The sequence below is a fragment of the Barbus barbus genome (assembly GCF_936440315.1).
Source record: "Barbus barbus genome assembly, chromosome: 6".
In the NCBI taxonomy this organism is placed as follows: domain Eukaryota; kingdom Metazoa; phylum Chordata; class Actinopteri; order Cypriniformes; family Cyprinidae; genus Barbus; species Barbus barbus.
Genome location: NC_136734.1, coordinates 38,373,994 through 38,397,805, shown reverse-complemented (window position 1 = coordinate 38,397,805; position 23,812 = coordinate 38,373,994). Strand labels below are relative to the sequence as shown.

Below are 23,812 nucleotides of genomic sequence, written 5' to 3'. Positions count from 1 at the left end.
ATCTTAGGAATAAGGTTGTGCTTGAATCTAACAGAGGTTCAGGTTTTGGTATCACAAGCAATTTACTGCTTGAAGTCATTGTTTTATTCGGTTTTAATGCCGTTATTGTGTGCATGCGCTTTGTGTTGTTATTCAGCATCAAATGATGTATAAGCATCTGAACATATGAAATCTTTCTTTCTTTCACATTGGTCAATGTCTGGCTTATGGGTCAGTGACATGATGCTTAATTTTTTATTAGTAATACATTCAAATTTTAAAAACAGAAACGACTTGAACACACATTTTCCATGATGCATTGTTTTTAATTTCTGAATTAAAATTATTTTGCCATATTTTGTAGGGGTTTAAGTAAAAATATCTAGGTGGAATTTTATTTTTTATTTTTTTTATACTAAAAAAAATTAGTTTGGCATAATCTTTTATTGATAGTAATTTAAATAAATAACTAAAAAGAAAAATATGCAGTTTAAAGTATTAATATTTAAAAACTTTGGTCCGCCAAATCCATGTCAGTGTGGTGTTACCAACCTGCAGGAAGCCATTTTGTTTCATCATATGACAAGAAAATTGTAAAACAATGACTGACCCTTTCAAACCCTGGCAAGTTGTGTTTCAAGGTCATTGATTTTTATGAAAATATCACATATTTGACCTTTTTGTGAAGAGGCGCATTTGCAGGTCAAATAGAGTAACTGCATTAATTTTGCAAGTAATGAAATCGATACATTATTTAATGTTTACAAAAATAAATAAAATGCTTTGAAAATGTTGAAAACACTGCTTAAGTTGCATACAATGAGTAGTTTTTGAAAATGTGTGTTTAATGCATGAATCCACAATACAAAGATGACATTTCTAATAACTTTTTGTTTTTACTCCTTTTTTGTCATTGAGCTGTTTACATTCTTTTTCTTTCTGTTTCTTTACACATATGGTTTACATTTGTAAAGCTCTGGCATTGTATACCGAGTTGCATTCATTTCATATTACATATCTAGACTCTAACTAATCAGCCGGTCAAGGTTACCCATAAGTCCTTTGCATATAAGCTGTGCCTTAGGTGTTTGGGCTTCCTGAGCCTGCTATTTTGATGTCAAAACGACCTATACCAATTGTTATAGTTGGCTACAGTCTGGATATGACTTATAAAATACGAGAGAGCTTGAATTGTGGCATATTTCGAGTTAGGTTAATGAAACATCATATGGTGCTGTAAACAGCTTGCCTCAGGCTGGGTAGAGCATAGATCAGAGATTGTGGTGGTTTGTTGTCAGTCTGCATTAGCACTTTGAATGAGATTTGCATAAAGGATTTGCATCGAGACCATTTAAGATATTCGTCACCACCTTCACAAATCATGTTTATGGCTTGCGCTGCATCATTTTACATTGCGGGTGCTTCATGTGTTGATATATGATAATTATATGTTACTTGCATTGCATAATATTTTCTGAATGCACATTTAATGCAGCAAATTGATAGCTGCATTGCTCAGCTTTATGATTTACAGCTTTTACACCAAGATGTGTATATACAGTAGACTACTGTACCTAATTCCTTCTCTGAACTGTCAGGGAGTTTTGAGACTTGGTCAGGTGGCTGTGAGGTCCCAGAATTCACTTGGGTAAGAGCACGTATTAGTGGTTGATATTCAACAAGGTTGTTGGGTGAATATGTTGGTTTTTTTTTTGTCTGAAAGATTTATACTCTGATTTCTACTTTCATTACACCATGTAGCATAGACTATTTGCGATATGAAATGGCAGTAAGTGAAGCAATATTGTAGTGAGTGTTAAAAGGGCGCCCATTCGCCTTCACCTTCCTCTCCGACAAATCAAATGTATATTTCTTCATTTTTTTCCCGTTGCCAGAGGCTAATCTTTAATCTTGTGCAGATGCAGCTCTGGAATTAGCTTGCAAACGCTCCCTCGTTCATATCTTCAAACCCTCCACTTATCAGGCGCGGAGAGCTGATATGGCGGGGGCCTGGCTCGGCAGTCCTGATAAGAGGGTGAGGAAAAATCTGCCAGCTATTTGTAATATTAGAGTCAAGGCAGATCACAGCCTAGCCTGATATGACAGACCTTCCGGCATGAAGCTAACATCTTGAGTCCTCTTAGTCCGTGGAGAAATAAATTAAGAGTAAGGTGTGATGAAGGTAGTCAAGCGTGCCACAGAGCAGGAAAGGGAAATGTGTGTTTGTGCCTAATCTCCATAGTGACTTGATTTATATGACCGTAAACTGGATTCATTAATATTGGTGATAAGGGATTTATTTATTTTTTTATGGTAATGTTATCAAGGGTGTTACTGTGTACATTAGCTATCATATAAGATAAACTATCCTGAGTTTTGCTAACGTGTTATTCCGATAAGGATATAAAATTGTACTACTCTTTTTTTTAACTTTTTATTATATTGTATTATTTCTCTAGTAATACTGCAATATTTCTGTGGTCATTTTGACTAAGCAGACTTCAGTAGGCCCCAATACAAAAAAAACAACAAAAAAAAACATTTAACAAAATTATTTTGCAAAAATGTTGCTGTTTGTTGTGACTCTTAGATGCCAGGCAAACTAAATTTATTTTGCTATGGTTTTTATGTCCAGCTTGTTCAAACTGGAGGAATAATTGCATAAAAATAAGTTTATTTATTTATTTTTGTATTGTTTTTTTCCCTCTGGTAATAGGTGATTTTTCTGTGAGGCTATACTCGACTTTATAGAACTGACCTTTTCTGAGTTTTGAGCTCACCAGACAATGGAGTGCCATAACAATATAACCCATTTTCTCTTTTCCTCATCATCTTATCTTTTTGCTTTTGGTAAAGCCCTCTAAGCTTTGTAATGTCTCATCCTCATTTTTTTTTTTTTTGCTCCTGTCATTTTTTTCTGCTAAATGTCAAACGCTCACACACGCTTGCACACAACAGCAACGTGCCAAGGTCTTTTGAATACCTCCCAGGTATTGCTGAAGTCATAGGTCAGTGACTCACTGGCTGGGCGAGCTGGATTTCAAGCTGGCTGCACACAGCGGATGCAGCTGAACGGGGCCCGGTGCACACGGCACACTGTGTTTTTCTGCCACGGAGAAGCTAAAGCTGGATGTCAGGGAGTTATCCTCTCTGCTTGGGTCACGCTGGCCGGCTGTGCTGCTGCTGTTGTTTTGTCAAAGCCTTGCAGATTAACCACAGCCACTACACTTCAAACACAGAGGCAGGCGGATGAATAATTCTGAGACCTCGCTCTTTAATCTTGTGTGATCCCGTTCCAATTAGCCATTGTGTACGGGTGCATAGAGCCTTGCTTTTTTGTGCAATAAAAGAATGGCGCACCAAAGGCGTCCTGTCTCTTTTGTGCAGGGTGTCTCATTCTCTACATTCAATGCGTTGCATCTGGAGTATATGGTGAGTGTAGGTGGGTCTATGTGAATGTGGGTCTGTTCGCAGGCCTGACAGAGTTTCTAGACTCTCGAGTGAGTGTTGAGATTTAGACTGATTCTAGAACAAATGAAGATTTTATTTCTCCCAAATGTGGCCTCTTCCTGCATTCCTCAGTGCTGTGCTTTCCGGTCAGGCACTTGTGTGTCTTTTGTCACCTTTATAGCTCATAATTAAATGTGCCTTGTGTGATGTGGAAAATTATGGAAGCTTGCGACCCAGGCATGCTATTTACCAGCTGTTCTTTGTCTCTGATAATAGAGAAAAGAGACTAAAGAGTAACAGTGCACGCCACCTGACAGAAGTGCCATATTGGTCTAAATTCGTTGCAGGAGCTGCACTCTTAAAAATAAAAGATTTTATTAGTTTTGATGGTTCCATGAAAAATGTCCATGGGAACTTTCCAATGGAAAAAAGTTTCTTTAGATTATTAAAATTCCACAAAAATGGTTCTTTTTAAGAACTGTTTACTGAAAGGTTCTTTTGGGGATTCAAAATAGTTAAGCAATTGCATTGCTACTTAAACCCCCTTTTGGTACCTTAATCTCTAAGAATGTAGGAACTGTTTTGCTTTTACTTATCTCAAACCTGCTTTAGGATTTTAATAGTGTAGGTAAGTACACCTAGCAGTAATGTAACTTATGAATTTTGATTAAGCTGGCTTCAACATGACACCTAGGAGCTGCTTGCTAACAAAACCTGTTAATGAAGGTTTTGGCATTTGTTGTGACTTTTAGATCCCAAGAAAGCAACTGAACTGCATTTTGTACATGCATATGTTTTCTGCTGTAAATGTGGCTGATAAAGTGGACTGAAACAAAGTCCTTGAAATGAAAGTGTTGCAGGAAGTTTTGTGAAAAATGGCACTCTCTTAGCTGGAGGTCTCTGAGGCTTTTACAGATGCTAAGTCAGATGTGAAGCGATTGTTTCAGATTTACCGCCTTCCCTTCTTTTCACGGCATCTGCGTTCTACCATTCACTGCTCTCATATTTCCTTTTAAGCCCTTTCACTGGCACTGGATTAAATCCTTGTTTAATCTGGTCCCCTAGCCGCTTTCTCTCCTTACTAAGCAGATTTGCACAGGGAGGTTTCATTAGATGTGTTTTTTCTTCTTCCTGGGATGTGTAGAATATAAGGCGGGTGGTCTGCCAGGGAAGGAGAGTAAGAAATGGGAGATGAATGAAGATGCGACAGAGATGGAAAGAAGAGAAGGTTAAAGATGGCGAAAGGGCAAAGAGACAGCAAAAAGCAGAAGGGGAGGGCGAACGAAAGATGGCCAGCATTAAAACCCATAAGGCCTCTTTGTTAGTGTGGGGCTGACAAGCTGCCGTTCACATTAGGGTAATTAACACCGCCACAGATTGCACAACAGCTGTGCAGTTTAGCACTGTGGTAACATCAGAGAGCTGAGAGAGAGCCTGTGCAAACAGTGGCCTGTGCAGGGCTAGTTAGACTACCACTATTTAGATAGGTGCTCAAACCGCAGTCCGTAGTACGTGACGTCCGCCAGGCTCTGTGTGCGGTACAGCTTGGCTCGGCAAGCTGCTAGCTATTTGTGTAATAGATATAGCTGCCTATAAATTTTCCTTCATGCAGTTTGGTGGCCAACTAGTCTATTTTGTAGATAATACGCCAAGCTACAGTCTTAAAAATAAAGGTTCTTTAATGCATCTCACAGTGATTCAACGCCAGGAAATATTAGGCATGAAATTAAATGCAATTATAGAAAGTCCATTTGGATGGATTTTTTTTCTATTCATGCTTGATCTGTTCTTAAATATTGATGGCGCAATCTGGTAAGTCTTTAAAAATAACACACAACAATGCCATTGTTAACAGATAATATTGTAATGTTTTAGTTGTATTTAACGTATTTTAATGTGTTGCTTGCATAAATTATTTGACTTATTGTTACTGTTATGCAAGGCTATATTAGTTTTGTATATTTTGCATATTGGATTGTTCAGATCAGTATGATGGAGAGCTAGAAAATAAATTGATCTTTTTTGCATCAAAATATTAGAACTTACTTTATTAAGAAAATGAAACCGTGTGCTGTTTAGAGAAACTCATAAGTCTCCCCTTGAAAATCATATGTATTTTGTTATCTGTGTATAGCATTTCATTGTACTGCGCCTTAAGGGTTTGAGAAGGTAGATTCTGGAAATCCCCAGCTCCCCAGCCTCATGCGATCTGAAGAGTTTAGCAGCTCCTCCAAACTGCTTTCACCCGAAGAATGGACTCTTGGCATGGCTTTGGACTTGCTTCATGCAATTTCAGTGCCCTGTCATCTTGCTCGTCTTGGCAAATTTCTGGTCTCGCTTCCACAAAAAAACAAATTATATGTGAGAACTCGAGTGGCCTGTTCATGTTTCTGTTTCTTCTTGATTATATTTAATGTACACTGTTTTCATTTCCCAGCTCCCTGTGTTTATCCATCTTGTTTTTCCTGGGCTCCGATGCCCAACATCTGGATGTGGGAAGTGTGTGCATGTCAGGAAAGTGTTCCTCCACACATGCGCCATGATTATTAGTAGATTAAACTGTACTGTAAATGTTGCGTGAGGGTTTTTTGTGTATGCTGTTTCACTGTAAACCAATCAAAACTTCTCTGAGGTGTGGAATATTGTCAAAACGGTCAAGTTTTGGTTCACGCTTCCACGCGTGTTCTTTCAACATGATATCCAGAGCGCTGTGCAGAATTTCAAAGCCACATGTAAGAAGCTCTCAGTTTCAGAAACAAAAGCTTTATTGAATTAAATGTCCTGTGCTAGAGTGCTTTTTGATTGTTTCATTAGATAAGACAAACATTAAGACAAATTGTAGCTGGATTCCGAAAGAAAACGTGACTTTTAATTGTGCGCGCACACGCACGTTTGTCATTCTGCTCCGTCTCATACTTCCCGTGTTACTCTCCGCAGGGTTATCTTGTTAATTTTCAGCGAGGTAGTGCTGACTTTAAGAGACGAAGTAGACATTTCTGTCCACCCCCTCTCCGTACTCCGGGTGCAGAGTGTAGCGGTAATAATCCAACAAGTCACAGCCAGCTATAATGGGAAGGGAAGGCAGATGAAGACGGAGAGCTGTCGGGAGCAAAAGGAGCCCGGTGGGCTTATCATTGATTTGTCTGCTGCGTTGTACTGAGGGTTTGAAGGGCACTGGCAGGTGCCGCACACCCACGTACACTGAATATAATTGGGCCCCGTTCAGTCCGACTCCACAGGGCGAACTTCTGTTATGTTCTGATTACCCGCAGGGAGCTTTTGGTCATAACTCACAAGGTGCCTGTTCAGCGTCAGCTGAGGGATAGCAAAGAGTGAGAGAGTGAGGTGATTCCTGGAGTATTTCAGTCAGTTGCCCTCTTCCTGGTATTTGTTTGATCTAGTGAGATTTCCTCAGCACAGATCCAGCTGGGTGATATACGGCCTCCAGGTGGGCGGGTTCAAGGCCTGGGTTTGGGTGGGTTTTTTGATGTGGCTGGCCGGCGTTCAAGGTGCATGTGTCTGATATGAGGAGCATGCCACCTGTTAATAGCATGGCCGAGGGCCTGAGGTGCTGATAGTTTGCCATTGGTCACAGATTTTAAAAGCATGGGTGTTTTTTATGGTGTGGTTTTTGGATCTGTTTCACATCTAAGTGACTGTTCTTTGGTACTTAATTTATCAATTAAAATTGATTTTTAAGAAAATGCGAGTGCTGCTTGCTGTGCAAAACTAGGATGCAGGTGGTCTGGGTGCTTGAATTGAATTGAGAATGCACTGAAAAATATGGAACATTTTTCCATTAGAAATTGTTACTATAATAGATGCACAGAAATGGCAAGTAACTCATTGAATGAAACGTGGATTACTTGTGGATTACATACTTGGTTTGTATAAACTTTTTTTATTTACAACCTTGAAAGGTAATTTTTTACAGTGTGCCTTTCAAATTATAATTCCCTTGAAAGTTGAATTTAATTTTAGGTAGCAAATGTGCTTTTCAATTAATTTTTTTAAAGTAGATTTAAAATTAATTAAATTAAATGACAAAATAAAACTTTACATGATGACTTGAAAAAGTTTAATATTAATTTTAAGTTTTTTTTATAAAAAACATAATCTAGATAAATAGATGAAATTTATATCTAATTATATTTAGTCTTGTAATAAATGTTCTACACCAGAGTGGTAAAACACTTTCCCCAAGTTCCACAGACAAGGCTTAAGACTAATCCCAGTCTAAAATGTAAGTCTGAGCTGTTTCAACTGAAAGAAACTTGCACTGACCTTATATCAGCGCCTCTGTTTTGTCTCAAGATGCACACCAGTAATGTTTTTTTTTCTAAGGCACATTTATAAACATTACTTAAATGTCCTAATTGAGCTATGGCCTAATCTTGGTTTAGTCTAAACTAAAGCTTACTTTACTTTCATAGTTTGAGGTATAATTCATGCAGAGAATACAAATTTTTTGACTCTGTGTGGGTGTACATCCAAGAACTATTCAATACATGGAAAAGGCACATGAAAGCTTGAAATTCAAATCTCTTTTACCGTTCTTATTTTAAACACGTCTCACAAATCACAAGACTTCTCTTACCGCCTTTCATTTATTGGAGTTTCAAATGAGCCAGCTCTTTGTATGAGGTGAGGTTTGCACGTTAGGAGGCTTTATCATCGTAAAGCTATTTTTGTTGCTCAGTAAGGAAACGCACAGTACATGCCCCCCACCCCGGCCCGCTCCCTCCCCGCCTTTCACTGCATTTACCACTTAGTTAAATCCCCTTCTTTCTGGCTGTAAAGCTTTTAAGCAGTGTGAGGATAGAGTGGGGACTCTGGAGTCAGGGGGAGCCGCTCTTGGCCACTGAATCTCCGCTCGCGGAAGGGTTTTTCTGTCAGTTATGCCTCACAGTTGGATTCGGGATGATGGGTTGAGGCATTCTGGCATTCCAGGATTATCCGCCTTTTATCTCCTTGCTATTTGCCGCCAATCCCGGAAGGATGTTGAGTGGAATTCCTCTATGTCCGTAGACATGATATGCAAACAGGACTATGTCTAAACGACTCACCAATCCGATTTCTCGTAGATACACAGGGAAAGTGTGTGTCGATTGAGTCTTAGAGGATAATCCCAGTGACAAATGAAAGGAAAGGGTTTTTCCCTGTCAGGAATGGTAGCATCATCAACACTAATCTCGCATTAGAGCTCAGGTGGGTTTTCTCAAGCTTTGGAAGTTTGCAACATGAGATTTATACGCTAGTGATCTAGATAAAGGGAAATGCAATTTGTATGGAAACGCTTATCTGCTTTTAAAATGCTGTTACAGTATCGTCATGATGCAGGATGGTTTGTTTAATTGACCAGTCATGGTTTGTGTTTATTCAATCACGGGCCTCTGTAATTCGCTGCATAACCCTGTTTTTATCCGATATGAAACAAATCGATTGGCCGAATGGTGTTCTTGTGCCAGGATCCAAGAAAAGCGATGCAAAGGAATGACCAGTTTGGCATTGTGCTGTTAATTGTTTTAATTATGGATGTACAATTTCAGACAGGTTTTTAAATAATTTTCTGTATTTATTCGTCTTGTTTATATATAGTTCAAAAGTTTATATACACACACACACACACTAATCTTATGTAAATCTTAAAATGCATGTCTGTTTTTCGTACGGTACTTTAATATTGTGATGCCGAAGTTCACTTGTTGCATTTAAAATGACTTGGAAATTAATAAGATTTATTTACAGTACACAGAATGGCGTAGAATTGTAACGCAAGGCCATTTATCAGCCGTATGATGAAATTAATCGCCTTAGTGGTATCAGACAGAAATGTAATATCGATGCATTCCTAGCTGAAAGAGCTGGTGCTGTGAGCCTCGCAAGGACTATTAAAGCTTTTAACAGGCAGAGAGAGAGAAATTCATCCTTGCCATCATGTGCCTCCTATGGGCTGAACACCCTGGGGAATCTGTTTGCCAGTTGTTGTTTTCCCCTCTCTCTCCCTTTCTACATGAATAATTAAAAGTGTAGCATGTCAGACAAAGATGCATTTACTTGCTTCATTATATTTTAATCCGAAGTGAATGATTTTGCGCATTGCTTTCTTGGCATCCGAAGCAACTTTTAATTTTCTTCCACCGGGTCTCTTGTAATTCAACCGCGCCCACACACGCCCTCGTCAGCCCGCTCCTTCCGAAACCTTTATTGCATTTTTCCAGAAATTCTTACAGCTTACAGGTGCTAATTGGCAGTGTTCGTTCCAACTGATATCAGTGTTTGCTCCATGAAGTCCTCACAAAATGTGTCAAAGCTAATAAGGGTGTTTGTTGAAATAAGATCTTTTTTCGTTTTGCAGTTGGAGGCCCTGGTGTGTTGTTCAGCTGGCTTACACAGTGTGCACTTGGTTGTACAGCCCTCTAATTACCAGGTATTTACTGAGTACAAAAGGCTGTAACAACATGAACAAATATGTACACAGCGCTTTATAAAGCACGTAATTGTTATTCCCAATTTGCTGTCAGATTACCTTAGCTGACTTTAGCATAGTGGAGCTAAAAACATTGACTTTTTGCAATTTTATGTACTTTTCTTGCAAACACAGTGCTGTCTGACAAAATAATTCACTTCTTGACATGTCTAGTGTGATTGACCCCTCTCTTCGCCTCTAACATAGCTTCAGATGACGCAAGTTCTGCAGTGAGTAGAGTTTGAATGTAATTGAAAACCCCACCGGGGGCCTTTTGTCACAAGGTTGACTCAGTCGCTGGTATGTGAAGGGGTTAGGTTTAAACGGTAAGTGTGAAAGCCACAGCCATAATCTCTCTCACAAGGTTAGCGCAGTTGTCAGCTTGATGATAAACGGACAGGGTGTAGCGTTCTGTCAGAATGCGTGTAGCTCGCTGGGTTTGCGTGGCTAGCGCTCGTCAAAGAACATTTCTTGAGTGTTTATTTTTACACCTTGAGCCGTCATACGATGCACATCTGGGGCAGGAGGTGATAAAAGAAGCCCTACACAATGTGCCGTTAGATAAATGTGGCGTGCCCAGGGCAGCTGCCGCGAGCCTTCCTAAACTTCCCTCCATAAACTTGCAGTCCAGCGTGTCTGAGCTGTGTCTGCTAGTCAAGTTTCATAGCAGTGAATGAAGACATCAGTTAGGCTATAAGGAGCTCCAGATAAATCCGGTCGGTGGGCTAGAACGTTGTAGGACCAAACATGGATGCTAAAACAGTCACCAGAAACAGTTGCGGGTACAAACAAAGGATATATTTAAATAGCTATTTAAAAATAATAACAATAAATTAATTTAAAATTGAATTATATAATTTAATAATAAATTTGTTAAATTATTATTTTAATAATAATAGTAATAATAATGAAATAATTTGTTATTATAAAGTATTAAATTGTTTTTATAATTAAATAAGACGATTTTAAATGATAGACATAATTGTAATTAATTATAAGTATTTTACTTTATTAAATAATTAAATATTGGTTGGTGTTGGGATAATAATAATAATATATTAATGTAAAATATCACTGCAATTAATTTATTATCATTCTAATTATTTATTATTATTCTGAATAGGATGTTTACATGTTAATCAGTTGACTTCAGCGTTTTGCAGTTGCTCAGAAAATTGAGGTGATATTCAAATATTTGATTATGCAATGTGTCATGAGTATTTGGACAGACACATGAAGACTGTAGCTTTACTACGCTAAAATGTGTTGTAGTTCAGTTATCGCTGTACATGCACATTAACTTTCTTCTGTGAAACAATAGAAAATAGTTCCAACAATGATAGTAAATAGGTTTTGGATTTGATCATCTTTTACATTTATATGGACAACAACAGTTGATTAATTCTTCAAAATATTTTAATTTATGCAGAAGCATGAAACTCATGCAGGTTTGAAATGACATGAAGGTGTGTACAGTAAATGATGCTAGAAGTTTCAGTTTTGGCTTATCTGTCTCTTTGAGATAGATGAGAACTAGATGAAACCAGGTGCCTGTGTCCCCAGTATCCCTCATCCATCTCTCTTCTCTCTATTTTAAGTACAGCCGATATAATTTTAAAGGCACGAGCCGAGCCGGGTTGACCCGCCGAGAGGCCGTGGCACAGGGATAGCGTTACAGCGCACAGTAACACGAGCAGGGGTGTCTGCTTTAAAAGTAAATTCCACTTAATGTGGCACGTCCCATCCCAGTAGGAGCCTGGCTCAACTGTGAGCTTCCTTTATATAGTGCATTCCGTGTCTGTTTGTGCAGCAAGGGCTTGCGGGGGATTAGCCGTTGGCACGCTGTCAGTTTCTACCTCCTCTGCCTTCGCCTTTTCATTTCCTTCCCTTTCACCTACAACTTTTCTGTAGCGCCCACATGAATCCTGGAAGTGCCTGTCTGCTTTGATGTGCTTACAGGACTCTGCAGCTGCTTTGATTTTCAAGCAGTTCCAGCGCAGGTAGTGTGAGTGAGCGCAGCACCTCAAAGGTCAGAGGTCAAGTGGATCTGTGGTGCAAAGGCCACTGTGCACTGTAAAAAAAAATATTCCATTAAATTTACGGTAAATAAAAAAAGAGCAGCTGTGGTTGCTGGAAATTTACCATACAAATACGGTAACATTTTAGGTTAACCGGATTTAACTTAAATTTACATTTAAATACCGTAATTTCATTAACTGATATAATGTTAACATACCAACTTTTTTTGTACCTTGTAATGCACTGATAACCACCAAATGCAGGTGGTGACGAGGCACACGATGAACCAAAGCCCATCACGAGCAGCTTTTAAATATTAACATATATAGAAGATGCACAGTGACATTCACACAAACACTATCATCATGATAACACTTGAAACTGAAATAATGCAATAAACATTCATTTAACAATATTAGATGTAACATACAACCCTAATGTACACAACTGATAAGAAGAAACAATTATTTAAACAAAAAACACCAAATTTGAAATGTAACGCAGGGAATTCTGGGAATGTCAATTTACAGTTATTCACTGTAAATTATACATTCTTTTTCACTTCCAAAAACGGTATACTACCGTAACATTACATGTAATGTCCAAAACTATTTTTCACTGTATATAGATGGGGAACTTACTGTTAACCATTTAACAGGTCTTTACTGTAGCATTTTTACAGTCTTTTACCGTTAAATTCACAGTAATTTTTTTAGTGTGTGCATCCTGCTCAGCTCTCGTTTACAAGAGTGCAGTGAGTTTTTGGGTTCTGAATGCACCTTTGATTCAGGTTAGGATGCCTGCTTGTTTTGGCCGAATGTGTATTTGCTTTTACAAGGAGATGATTCATGTAAGATTCACATGGCTTCATGGTTCGATGAAAACAGGGCGTCTTACTTTACCGTTTTTCCTCTCATTAAAGAGCAGGCGGAGGTCTACCACGTAGTAAGACCGCCGAGCTCCCTGTCTAACTAGACCCGAACAATCCTCAATATCCTTGTCTTTCTTCTACCTACTGCAGATGAAGGCACAGCAAGGGGCACAAACCCTTTATTATTTATGAATTATTCAATGTGCCTGGATGGGTTTCCCTTGTAGCGAAGCAGATCCGCAAAAAAAATCAACTCATCTTTGCTCTCCTTCATACTTGCCCGAGGTAGTGAATGACTCAGACGTTGTTCTCATTGAAGAAAACAAGGTGAACAAGGACAACACTGAATAGCGCTTCTAGCCGTCCCGCAAGAATCGCATGCGTTTAATTGGTAGTCTGCACCGAACACCTTAGAGTACATCATACTTAATTTGACATGAATGGTAATAAGGCTGTGAGAGATTGAAGTGCAGTCCATTCAATATGCCACTTTATCTTGATCTTGTCTAGCTTTTACAATCCAGGTGTTTTACATGTTGTCAGGATTTTGTCAGCTAAGTCAGGGGTTTTTTAAACTTTTTGATGCCAAGGCAGCTATATATTTTATATAAACCAATGGTCCTCAAAGTGTGGGGTGCACCCTCTGGGGGGATGCACGAGTACTGCGGGGGGGCATCCCCAGAAAAAGAAAAGAAATAAAACAGTAAACAGCCAAATGACGTAACTTAGAATGGGAGATGGATCGATGTGTGAAAGTGAAGAGAAAAGCCATATATGAAGTCACACAGACCCAGGCAGGTGCTGGTCATTCAAAAGCTAAATGCAGAAAATATGACGAGGAATATCTTGCTCGCGGCTTCACTCACCATATTTTTTTAAATTAAAAAAGCATTCATTTTTCATAATGTTTATTGATATTATTTGGTAGTCTGAGGTGGGATGGGGATTCGGGAGGGGGGTGGGTGCCAGATTGTTTTTTTTATAGGTTTAAAGGGGGGCACTACCAAAAAAAGTTGGAGAACCACTGATATAAACCTATATATTTATGTATAATGACTTGTATACTGTGAGAAAAATATTAGTTATATTGTAATAGCAACATAAATTTTACACAAAGAATCAGATTGATTGATTTTTGCTGTATTAAATTTAAAACAAATTATTAAAATATTATCTGTAAAATATTTAAATAAAAATGTTTTATAATGATTTTATTTTAATTTAATAAGTGTGACATTTAATAAATATCTTGAGTTAACATAGTAAAAATCTTTTTTTTATTTTATTTATACAACCTCTAGCACTTGTTTGTATAAATCTTTGAGTTAAGCAATGAACATGTAGGTAAATGTGATATGTGTGAAACATTTCATTCAGATTGCTCTGTTTCTTGGTTTGTTTCAGCTTCAGTTGAGTTTTAGATATTAGGCTACTCGAGAGTCGCGTTGGATTGAATGACATAAGCATCTAATGGAAGTGTCTGGTTAAGCAGAATGAGAGCTTGTTTATCTCTTTCTCGCTCTCTTTCTTTGCTGCTCTCCTTATCTCGGTCGTGTTGGCAGGAGTAAGAAACCCTGGACTAAGATCTGTATCTGCAGTGTGTCTACTAAAGAACAGGCTCTGATTCCTTAGCCGATAAGCCACGTTTTATCTTCCCCTGCTTTCACATTAAAGACGAGGAGGCCTGTGAGAGCCTGTGGCCCGTCACAGTTCCTGTGTGGCTGATGTCTGTCACCCAGGAGCATGGGAACACTGCTCTCAAGAAAGCAGGCATAGCACAAGTAGTTGATTTGTACTGGAGTTTAAATTTGCCTTACTATCACCATCCAGCTGGTCAGCTTTCCTTATTCTGTACCTTCACCACCTTAGCAGGATTTGCCCATGGTTTGCTAACTGGAGGTTTTAAGGCATGATCCTTGTAAAGCTGCTTTGAGATTGTGAAAAGCGCTTTAGAAATACAGTTGAATTGAATGTCTCTCTTTCAGCCCACCATGTTACTGAATGCATCTTTTGCTTGGGATATGTGTGAGTCTGTAACTCCAAAACCTAGTGAACTTCTCTACTGCCAACATATGAAACTGAAGTGGTGATATTGGGGTAAATAATCTTTGTACAAAATGAGTGAATAATTTTTAACAGTGTTGAATGTAAGTATATTTATTAATAATAATAATTTATTTAGATCTAATATAATAGTATTCCTATTATAATTGTAAATCACTATGCATATTGTTTTTATTGTGATTAGAATTGAGTTTTTGTTTCGGAAGGGAAAAACAATAATACAGATTGGTTGTGCATATCATTCTTTGGACATTTAAAATACATTAATAATAATAATTAGTAGTTGTATAAGTAGTATATTTTAAAGTGTTTTTGCATTATTTATATTTTGTATTATTTTTATTATTTAATTATTTCGCTCTTGTCTCAAAAAGCAAAATAAAAACATTTTTGTCTGATTTTTTTAATTTATTTAATTTAAATTTTTTATTTTATGCTTTTAAACTATACAGAAATATTGCTATCATAAAGCAATTTTGGCCTTTTTCTGCTTTGCATTCTGTATTATGTTCTGCTTTGGCACTGCATTGAATTTTGGGACATATCAGTGATCCCTATTTAGGCAGTTCAATAGGTTTTGGAACAGAGCTAACTATATGTGTATATACTATATACTATACTATATGAAGGCTCTTACACACTTTTTCTTTGCTTTTTACCTTGTTTCTCATAATGTGTTTATTCCTGGCCATGTGTCAGACCCTGGAGGCAACCACAACTGAGCTGATTTGTGACCCTGTCTCGATGTTTGGCTTTAGTGTTACTATGCGACACATCTTTACACTCTCTCTCTCTCTCTCTCTCTCTCTCTCTCTCTTTCTCTTTGCCTCCCCTGTGATCTCAGTCTGCCCTACGCTCACCGGATAGCTTTCTAATTTGTATTTCGCACCAGCCGGCTGCTATGTTAACAGCCTGCGAATGCTCAAAAGCAGGGGGAAGCTATTGCAAAAAAACTTGTGTAAGTGAAAGAGATTAAATTATAGCGAGAAAGACGGAAGAAAGACATTGGATAAGGAAGATTACTACAGAAAGATAAATGAAGAGAGATCCGAGCAAGTAGGATGTAAAAATGTAAATGAAGTAACTGCAAGGAAAGGGGTGAATTAGAGGAACAGAGAAGACAGGATCGCAGGAACTGCGGGCGATTTAGATATGCAAACCTCAGGAGCTGTGCTGCGATTCTGCCTTTGGTTCTCGTCATGTTGTTGCCAAGCGAGAGTTCGGCAGAGGAATCGTTCCCCACCCTCAGCCAATCGCGGCTGACGTGGAATGTTGTGCTCACGGCAAGTAGCACAGACTTGTGGGTAGGCCTGCATTTTGCACGGTCACCCAGTGGAATACATTATCATCTTAATGATGCTTTAGGTGCAGATGCATGTCTAATGCGCTGGTGTGGGAGTTTGTGTGTGTGTGTGTGCCACTCTCCTGTGGAGTGGAGAGGGCAGAGAGCTGTAATCACTCTCACACACACCTGTTCTGACTGGAGGCGGTCTGTGCCGCGGCTGATAGGATGAGAGCGCAGGGGGAGAGATGTAGCAGCGCTCATGATAAACGAGTATGTAGGAGGTCATTAAGCAGAGCAGCGAGAGGAGGAGAGAGAGAGGGAGGTAGGGAGATGGGAGAGAGAAGGACAAACACAGTGAAGATAATTAATTTGTAGTTTCATTAGTGGGAACTTGTATGCCTGGATGACTGAATGGGCGCAGTCACGCAGTCCTGAGGAACTAAGGTGTACCTGTACCACCTGATGTACCTGCTGGAAAGAGAATGGAGACGTGAGAGAACATTTAAAGGAGAACGTTTGCTGAACTCTCCTGCTTAGATGTTTCTTGGATCAGGCATAGATTCAAGTCTCCCCGATCAGAAGAGATGTAAACAATACTTAATATTATCAATAATATTAATTAAAAAGTATAAGAATATAATTAATACTAAGAATTATAACATTGGGAATTATATTTATTTATTTATATATAAAATATATTTACACAGTATATAATATAATATAATTTATTTTGTGTATATATATTATTTATATATACATATACACAAACATTTTTTATTTTTAATAATGAATCCATATTGGAGACATGTTTTTGGTATAAACTCTATAAGCAATATAATTACTACTATTAGGAACTAATATCGGGGCTTAATATTTGATAGGTAGATAGATAGATAGATATAGATGAACAGTAAACGCACACAATTACAGTTCACCAACATTATATACAAGTTCACATAATATATTGTATAACACACACCCACAGTATCTTATCCACAATCGGGTACGAGATCAACACATTTCAGGCTCAAACAAACAAGCAAACGTTGAGGTTGATGTGGCACTCGCGGGTTTTAAGAGGGTGATGACTGAGATGTTTATCAGCCCTTAGCTGGCCCTCTTCAACATGATGTTACATAAACAGTGAGAAAATAGAAGCCTGTATAGCTCTGGACAACATCCTGCCATTAAGAGAGAGAGCGAGAGAGTCTGAGGCTGAAGATGATGGGTGAGGAATGATTGCTGATGGAGGAGAGGGAAAATGAGGAGTTTGGTGTGACAATGATAAAACACAGGCATGATCCACATGCTAAAATCTGTTGTAGAGGTCATCCTGTTGTTGTCAGGTTAATCAAAGGACTGTGTGGCAGCTCTCTTCAGGCCAGGCTGAGCCCCTCTCTCTCTCTCTCTCTCTCTGATCATTGATGCCATCTGGCCGGCCGGTCTGGCAGCGTGACACCGCACCAGTGCCACACCTTCCTCTGAAGCCTCCAGTGGCTCCGCTGTGCCACCCTCTCCTGGCACTGAACCCGCGGGTGTCGGAGGTGAACAGAGGGGCGTGTGGAGGAGGAGCAGGGGAGGAAACCATCAGTTGACTTATGTTATATTACTGCTTCTATGATGCATTTCAGTGGAATTGTTTATACGGTATTGAACTGTTTATATTCGTTGAGTAGACTTATTAGATGAATTCATTTTTTTTTTAATTAAGGGTGTACTCACACTAGGCGTTTTGAACTGTGCCCGAGCGATCTCTCTGTGCCACGCTCGGGCGTGGTTCGTTTAGCCGTCCCTGGCCCAGTTGGAAGAGGTGGGCCAGAGCACGGTTCTGTTGGGCTCGGGCTCGGTACGCATGCAGTGTGAGCGCTAACCACACCGGAGCACGGAACAGATACTATTTTGTGTGCGCTACTGTCATCTTTACGACCGCAAACAAATTATATTAGTACTACTACACTTTTCAATTCATTTAATTCAATCAAGTATATTTAGGTTTATAATGGCTCTGGTTCTTTCCTTATTGATGAACAGGAAATGTAGTTTGCGAGTAAAGCTGCAAATTATTTCATTAACATCAGCTGCCTCCATAATAATTCTCTGATACATCCAAGTGAAAATCAATGCACGGCATAAATTATAAATGAATTGTTATCAATTATTCGGCAGAATATTAGCGAAAGTGGGTATCTCTGTTATCTTGCACATGGCGTAAGTGTGCTGCGGCCCGGAAATTTAGTGCAAGTGTGAGTGCAGGCCAGCGGGGGAGTGGGGAGGAGGGATAATCACGCTCGGGCTAGGTTCAAGGCAACTGTGCCTAGTGTGAGTACACCCTGAGATGCAGCTTGCTCTTCCATGTTCACACACACACATACATATATAGCTTCCAGATCCCAAATTTCTGAACAGTTTGGATGATCAGAAATATTTCTTGAGAACCAAATCAGTATATTAGTATGATTTCTGAAGGATCATGTGACACTGAAGACTGGAGTAATGGCTAAATTCAAATGGTAAAAATTTAGTTTTGCATCGCTAAAATATATTAAAATAGAAAACATTTTTTAAAATTGTAATACTATTTCACAATATTCCTGTATTTTTGAGAAAATAAATGCAGACATGGTAAGCATGAGAGACTTCTTTTAAAAAAATTCTAAGAATCTTGCCGACACAGTGCTTTTGAATAGTAGTGTACATAAGAATACCATATTAAATCCATGGATTTACATTTTTATTTTTATTTACTTTTTTTTTTATTTTTGACAAAAGATAAAATATTGATACTAACATCTGAAATTTTCCATATTTTACCTTTTGTACCTGCATATTGATTTTGATCTTTAATCAATACAATATCAATATTGTAGTTTGAACTCTGGCTGCTGTGATTGTTTCTTTTTACGGCTTCGAATCCGACCTCACCTCCCTGTCTTCCCTTTCCCGTTCATTCTTCCAGTGGCGTTTTACAACTGTAGGCAGCAGGTCTCAACACATGGCCGTGACCTTTTTATTTTTCTAACTCCCTCCCTACCTCCTCCTCTGGCCGTCCATCTCTCTGTTTTCCTCCTGTGAGAGTCGGGTCGTGCTCCAGAGGAGGCTGCATCATAACCTGTAGTTAATGAGTGCAATGGGAGAAGTGAACTGAGGGCTGTTTTGGTATCTCAGAGTCCCAGGCCCGGCCTCGCTGCCTCCAGATCCAGTATCACACGTCCTCTCGGGTCAGGCCTCCTGCGGCCCCGCCAACGCTGTTTGGCTCCCAGCAATGTGGCTTCAATTTCCTCCGTTTTGAAATGGTTATAGCCCCTCTGCTTCCTTCAGCAGACTGGGTCTTTGCTTTGTTTTTTCTCTCTCGCTCTTTCTCCTTTCCTGCTCATTTTGATCACTCTGTACTTTAATCACCGCTCAGCCCCCCTGCGTTGTAAGAGTGCAAAGAATTTGTTATGAGTGACCTTTGACTTCTGGCCTGTAGGGACACAGTTTAAAGGCTGCTCACTGCCAAAAAAATACAAAGAGTGAAATGCAGCCACCATAAATTTCTCTTTTTTTTTAACTCTCTGGCAGCTCTTTTCTTGTTTTAAGCTCTCATAAGAATACCTTTCATAGACGGATCATTGTATTGAAAGTTCCTTTTTAACATTAAAGGCACGCGCCGAGTCGAGTGAACGTTAACGTCAGTCTTTGCCCAAACCGGAGGCTTATACATATGCTACGGGCCCAGTTTCAACTGAACCTATTTTCTTTCATGTAATCCTACGGGTGTGTGAGCTAAAGTGTTCCAGCGCTCAGACACAGAGAGCTTGTGTAGTAAAAAATCCCGCTTGCTGAAAAATGAGTCCCCTGACATAGTGAATTATGGGGCTGAAATAGAGCTCTTTATTAATGTAGTCCAGGATTCACGTCAGCGGAGGTCTCAGAAATTATGCCACGCCGCGGGTCTGGACTCACAGGAGGTTTTGCGTATTAGACTGAGTACACATTCTAAAGAACAAGTTATTAATGGAGCTAGAAACTTGGTCTGTAGAAGATTCAAACAGACAAACTGAGGTTTGCAGAATCAGAAGACACTATGCACACAGTATGTTGCATATAAAATTGAGACTTTTCTACAGCAATGTTATTTTCTTGTTTGTCTTTTAGCATATGCATATGATAATAATATAGATAGAGAAGCTCAGATTAAAATTGTAAACACATGTCTGCTCTCTCTTGCTAAATTGAATCGATAGTGTGTTTTGTATTGATACTACTACTATAGTTCTGTTCTATGAAAAAGCTGGAATGTATGTGTCGGCAATCTTCACCACCCTTGTGTATAGTGTGTGAAGAATTTAAGAGTTCTTTCTCTTCGTTAAGAGCCCCACGTCCTGTCTGTCAATGACTGTGTATTTTTGTAAGAGCGTGGCATGTTTTCTTTTTCTCGCTGCTTGCCAGAAACTACACGATCTGGTACGTGGAGGGGAAGGAAAAGCACACTTGTGTTTAGTCTACATAGCACTTAAGTCACTTTGTAGGGAGATTACTTTTTGCCTATTCTAATCTGCGAGTAGGATTTGTGATGTCACCATCCATCAGTGTTCTTTTGTTAAATCATTAAGAGCAAGGATGTGGAAAATTGCGCAAGTTGGCTCCGCTTAAACATTTGCACAGTGTTTTATTTGTTTGCTGGCTTTTTACATCATTCTCTGGTTTTTCTTCCTTCTCTGTTCTTTCTTTGTTGGTAGACATTTTTAGGTTGGCACAACGGTGTCCCCCAATGTTGCCCCCCCCCCCCAAAAAAAAAGGGGAGGATGAGAGCAGTTGTTTAAAAGGGAACTTTACTTGAACATGGCCTAATTGTGTTTCACTTCTGTTTTGCAGGCATCTGATGTAGGATCAGAGAAGCTTTTCTCGCCTACTGCACCTAAAGGTAAGAGCATGAATATATGTTGTGGATGCTATGTAATGTCATTTCTCCTGCATTGGATGTTTTAAACGTGATTAAGCTTGATTTGACCTTTTACCCCATTCATAAACAAAGTTTTGAAAACAAAGCCTAGGGTTGTCTTTTCAATATTCACGATACGTTCATAATGCATACTGTATTGCAGCAAAACTCTTAAAGCTAAACCCTTGTCTCCTTATTTTGCATTCTAGTAGGTTCTGTTCTCATTTCAGGCAGCAGTTGATAGGCTATGTTTTTGGTGTTGTTAATGTTTTCCCCCAAAGCCTGACAATATGCAGTATGCTCCCAAAGGCCACTAGGAGCTCATTTTCAAGCCATACCTCTTCCACAAGAGTAACATTGCTCTTGCCGGAATGGTGTTCTGTTTTTCCTCATTTTTTCATAAATGTTGAAGGGTTTGTTTTGTGCTTGGGAGCCAAAGATATGCCCATCTTTTCCAGGTTCCCTTCAAATGCTGCGTTTGTTAGGTAGCAGCAAGTCATGGGCCACCAGCCTCATCAGAAGGGGTTGTTAGGTTCGGGTGGGGTGGGTTTACAACTCGAGACTTCAATAGCAGACAGCAAATCTCAGATGCTCTGTAATCCTGTTAAAAGCCTGATAAAATCCTATGAGACTGTAAAATGCTGAGATGCTTATTTGTTTCCTTGTATTTTTGACTCGTTTTCAAGTGGCTGATGGTACAGGTTTGCTTTTAATGCGGATCTGAGCTACTTTTTACTGTTTCCAGTAGTAGCAAAAGTTTAACTGACAGCAGTAGGAAGTCGGTCCAAGAAGTTTTTTTTTTTATTTGGTTCACATCCAGGTTTTTTAGGGGAACTAAGTTGTGAAATGAATTCTGTTTGTTGCACAGTGCGAAGAGCGGTATAGTTTAATGCTGCACTTCTGATGCCCAGCATGAATCCTTTGGAGAGCCTTTGCCCTCCACTCTCTGAAAACGGAGAAAAGAGGAAGCGAGAAGAAACAAGTCAAGCTCAGAGGAAGAGTAAAACTTGTGACTACTGTCGGGGTCCAAATTAAAGTATTTTTTTCATGTCTGTGGATGACTTCCAGACATAACCTTTGGAAAAGACTTGTGCAACATCTGACATGTTTAAAAGTAGATCAGAGCACATGGTTTGAGCTCTTCTGATGTCAACAGAAGAGCTTGTTGTTGTTGATATTACAGACACCCTAATCTGTGTTACGGCTGATGGCGAGACAAACTGCATCTTCCTTAAAATCCTGCTAATGTGTGTCGTGCAAACACACTCCCCAGGGATCAGAGATGATACAGAAAAAGCAGAAAGAAGTAGGAAGTGCCAGATTAAGATTAGAAACGTAAATGTAAAACCAAGAGTAGGAATATGTGGATTAAGTGGTTTAGGACTGCAGGGAATAAATATTATCGTACTAGCGATTTGACGCCAAGTCTGTAGAGATCTCGCATGGAGGTATAAACTTTGAAACAGATGATGTTTGACGATAATATTTTAAATTATAACGTTTCATTTGTAATCTTTAATATCCAGCTCCAGTTCAGACTTTGTGTAACCATTGAAATCAATTAAGTTTCATGAAAGTTCCTTCATAACATCATAACTTTTGATGTCCATTTTAGCATTTTTCAAAACGCTAGTTGATGTCAAAGAGGTTGCATTATTCTTCAAGTTCAGACTTAATAGCCTTTGATATCCATAGGTTTCATGATAGTTTAAGTTTAAGTCTAGGGCGTCTGGCGTAAGTGTTTACCTGAAACCGTAAAAATAGTAGTTGTTGAGTTTATTTTCGAATTTCCTGTGTGTTAGTGGCGTAGTGCCCTTTCACTTGGTTTTGCAGTTGCTGTAATCACTCTTCTGATTTTAGCTTCTAAATCGTTTGGCAAGGAATGTATAGTACCGTTACCCTTATCCTCCTGCTGTTGAATGTTGTTGTATGTGGGTTGTCCAGACTTTGTTCCATGGAATGCACCCATTCCTTCAGGCTGTTATTCTAGATTTTGGGGGTATAGAAGCATATGTGTCCCATTACAGTACGTCCGCCGAGACCAATCTAAAACTCGCTCCGCTCTGATCCCCAAATTGGTCTGCCCTGGAGAACTTCTGGCAGACTGATCACTCACTTGGCTCACATCTCGCGTTGGAGAATTGCATTACAGGGAAATACCTCGGCATGCATGTGGTGCTGCTTACACAAATATGCATGTGTCTTTGTTTCTGTAAACAGCTTTTGTGCACGCCGGTGCTTGATTTGATTGATTTTGTGGCCTCAGTCAAGTACTGTGGTGACTTACAAGTTTTGTATCAGCTTAACAGCTGTTTAGTTTTATTCTAATGTGAGCTCATATAATTACCGCGGTCGCTGTGCTTTTTGTAACTTTTTAAGAGGCTTGCTCTTAATCCAATAGAGCCAGGTTTTTCAAATTCCTGCCCATAACTCATCGTTCTATCTATAGCTCTAGCTGTCATTGCAGTTATCATTCCAGCTTTTGTAATTAGCATTCCAGCTGTTCCAGCTATTGTTTGTTCTATCGTTACGGTAATGATTGACACATTGTTTGTTCGTTTTTATCTATCTATCATTAGAACTAATGTTTGGTCTGTCTGTCTACCTGTCATTTTTGCACCATTGTGGAAACAGTTGATGCAGTATGTGTTTTTCTATCTATGATTTTAATTATCTGTATGTTGATCTGTCTGTCTGTCAATTATTCTATCACGTACGAAGTATAGCTCTGTTTTACACTGGTGGTTTCCG

At 39.1% G+C, this 23,812-nt stretch overlaps 1 protein-coding gene across 13 annotated transcripts in view; it reads left to right on the top strand.

The window, feature by feature from the left end:
* LOC306871174 (fibrosin-1-like protein) overlaps positions 1–23,812 on the top strand; it is a 285,982-nt gene that overhangs the window by 223,239 nt on the left and 38,931 nt on the right. For all 13 annotated transcript variants that reach the window (XM_079418936.1, XM_079418935.1, XM_079418940.1 and 10 more), the window contains one exon: positions 20,995–21,043. In XM_079418936.1, coding sequence (XP_079275062.1) covers positions 20,995–21,043 — 49 coding nt within the window. The remainder of the gene's footprint in view (positions 1–20,994; positions 21,044–23,812) is intronic.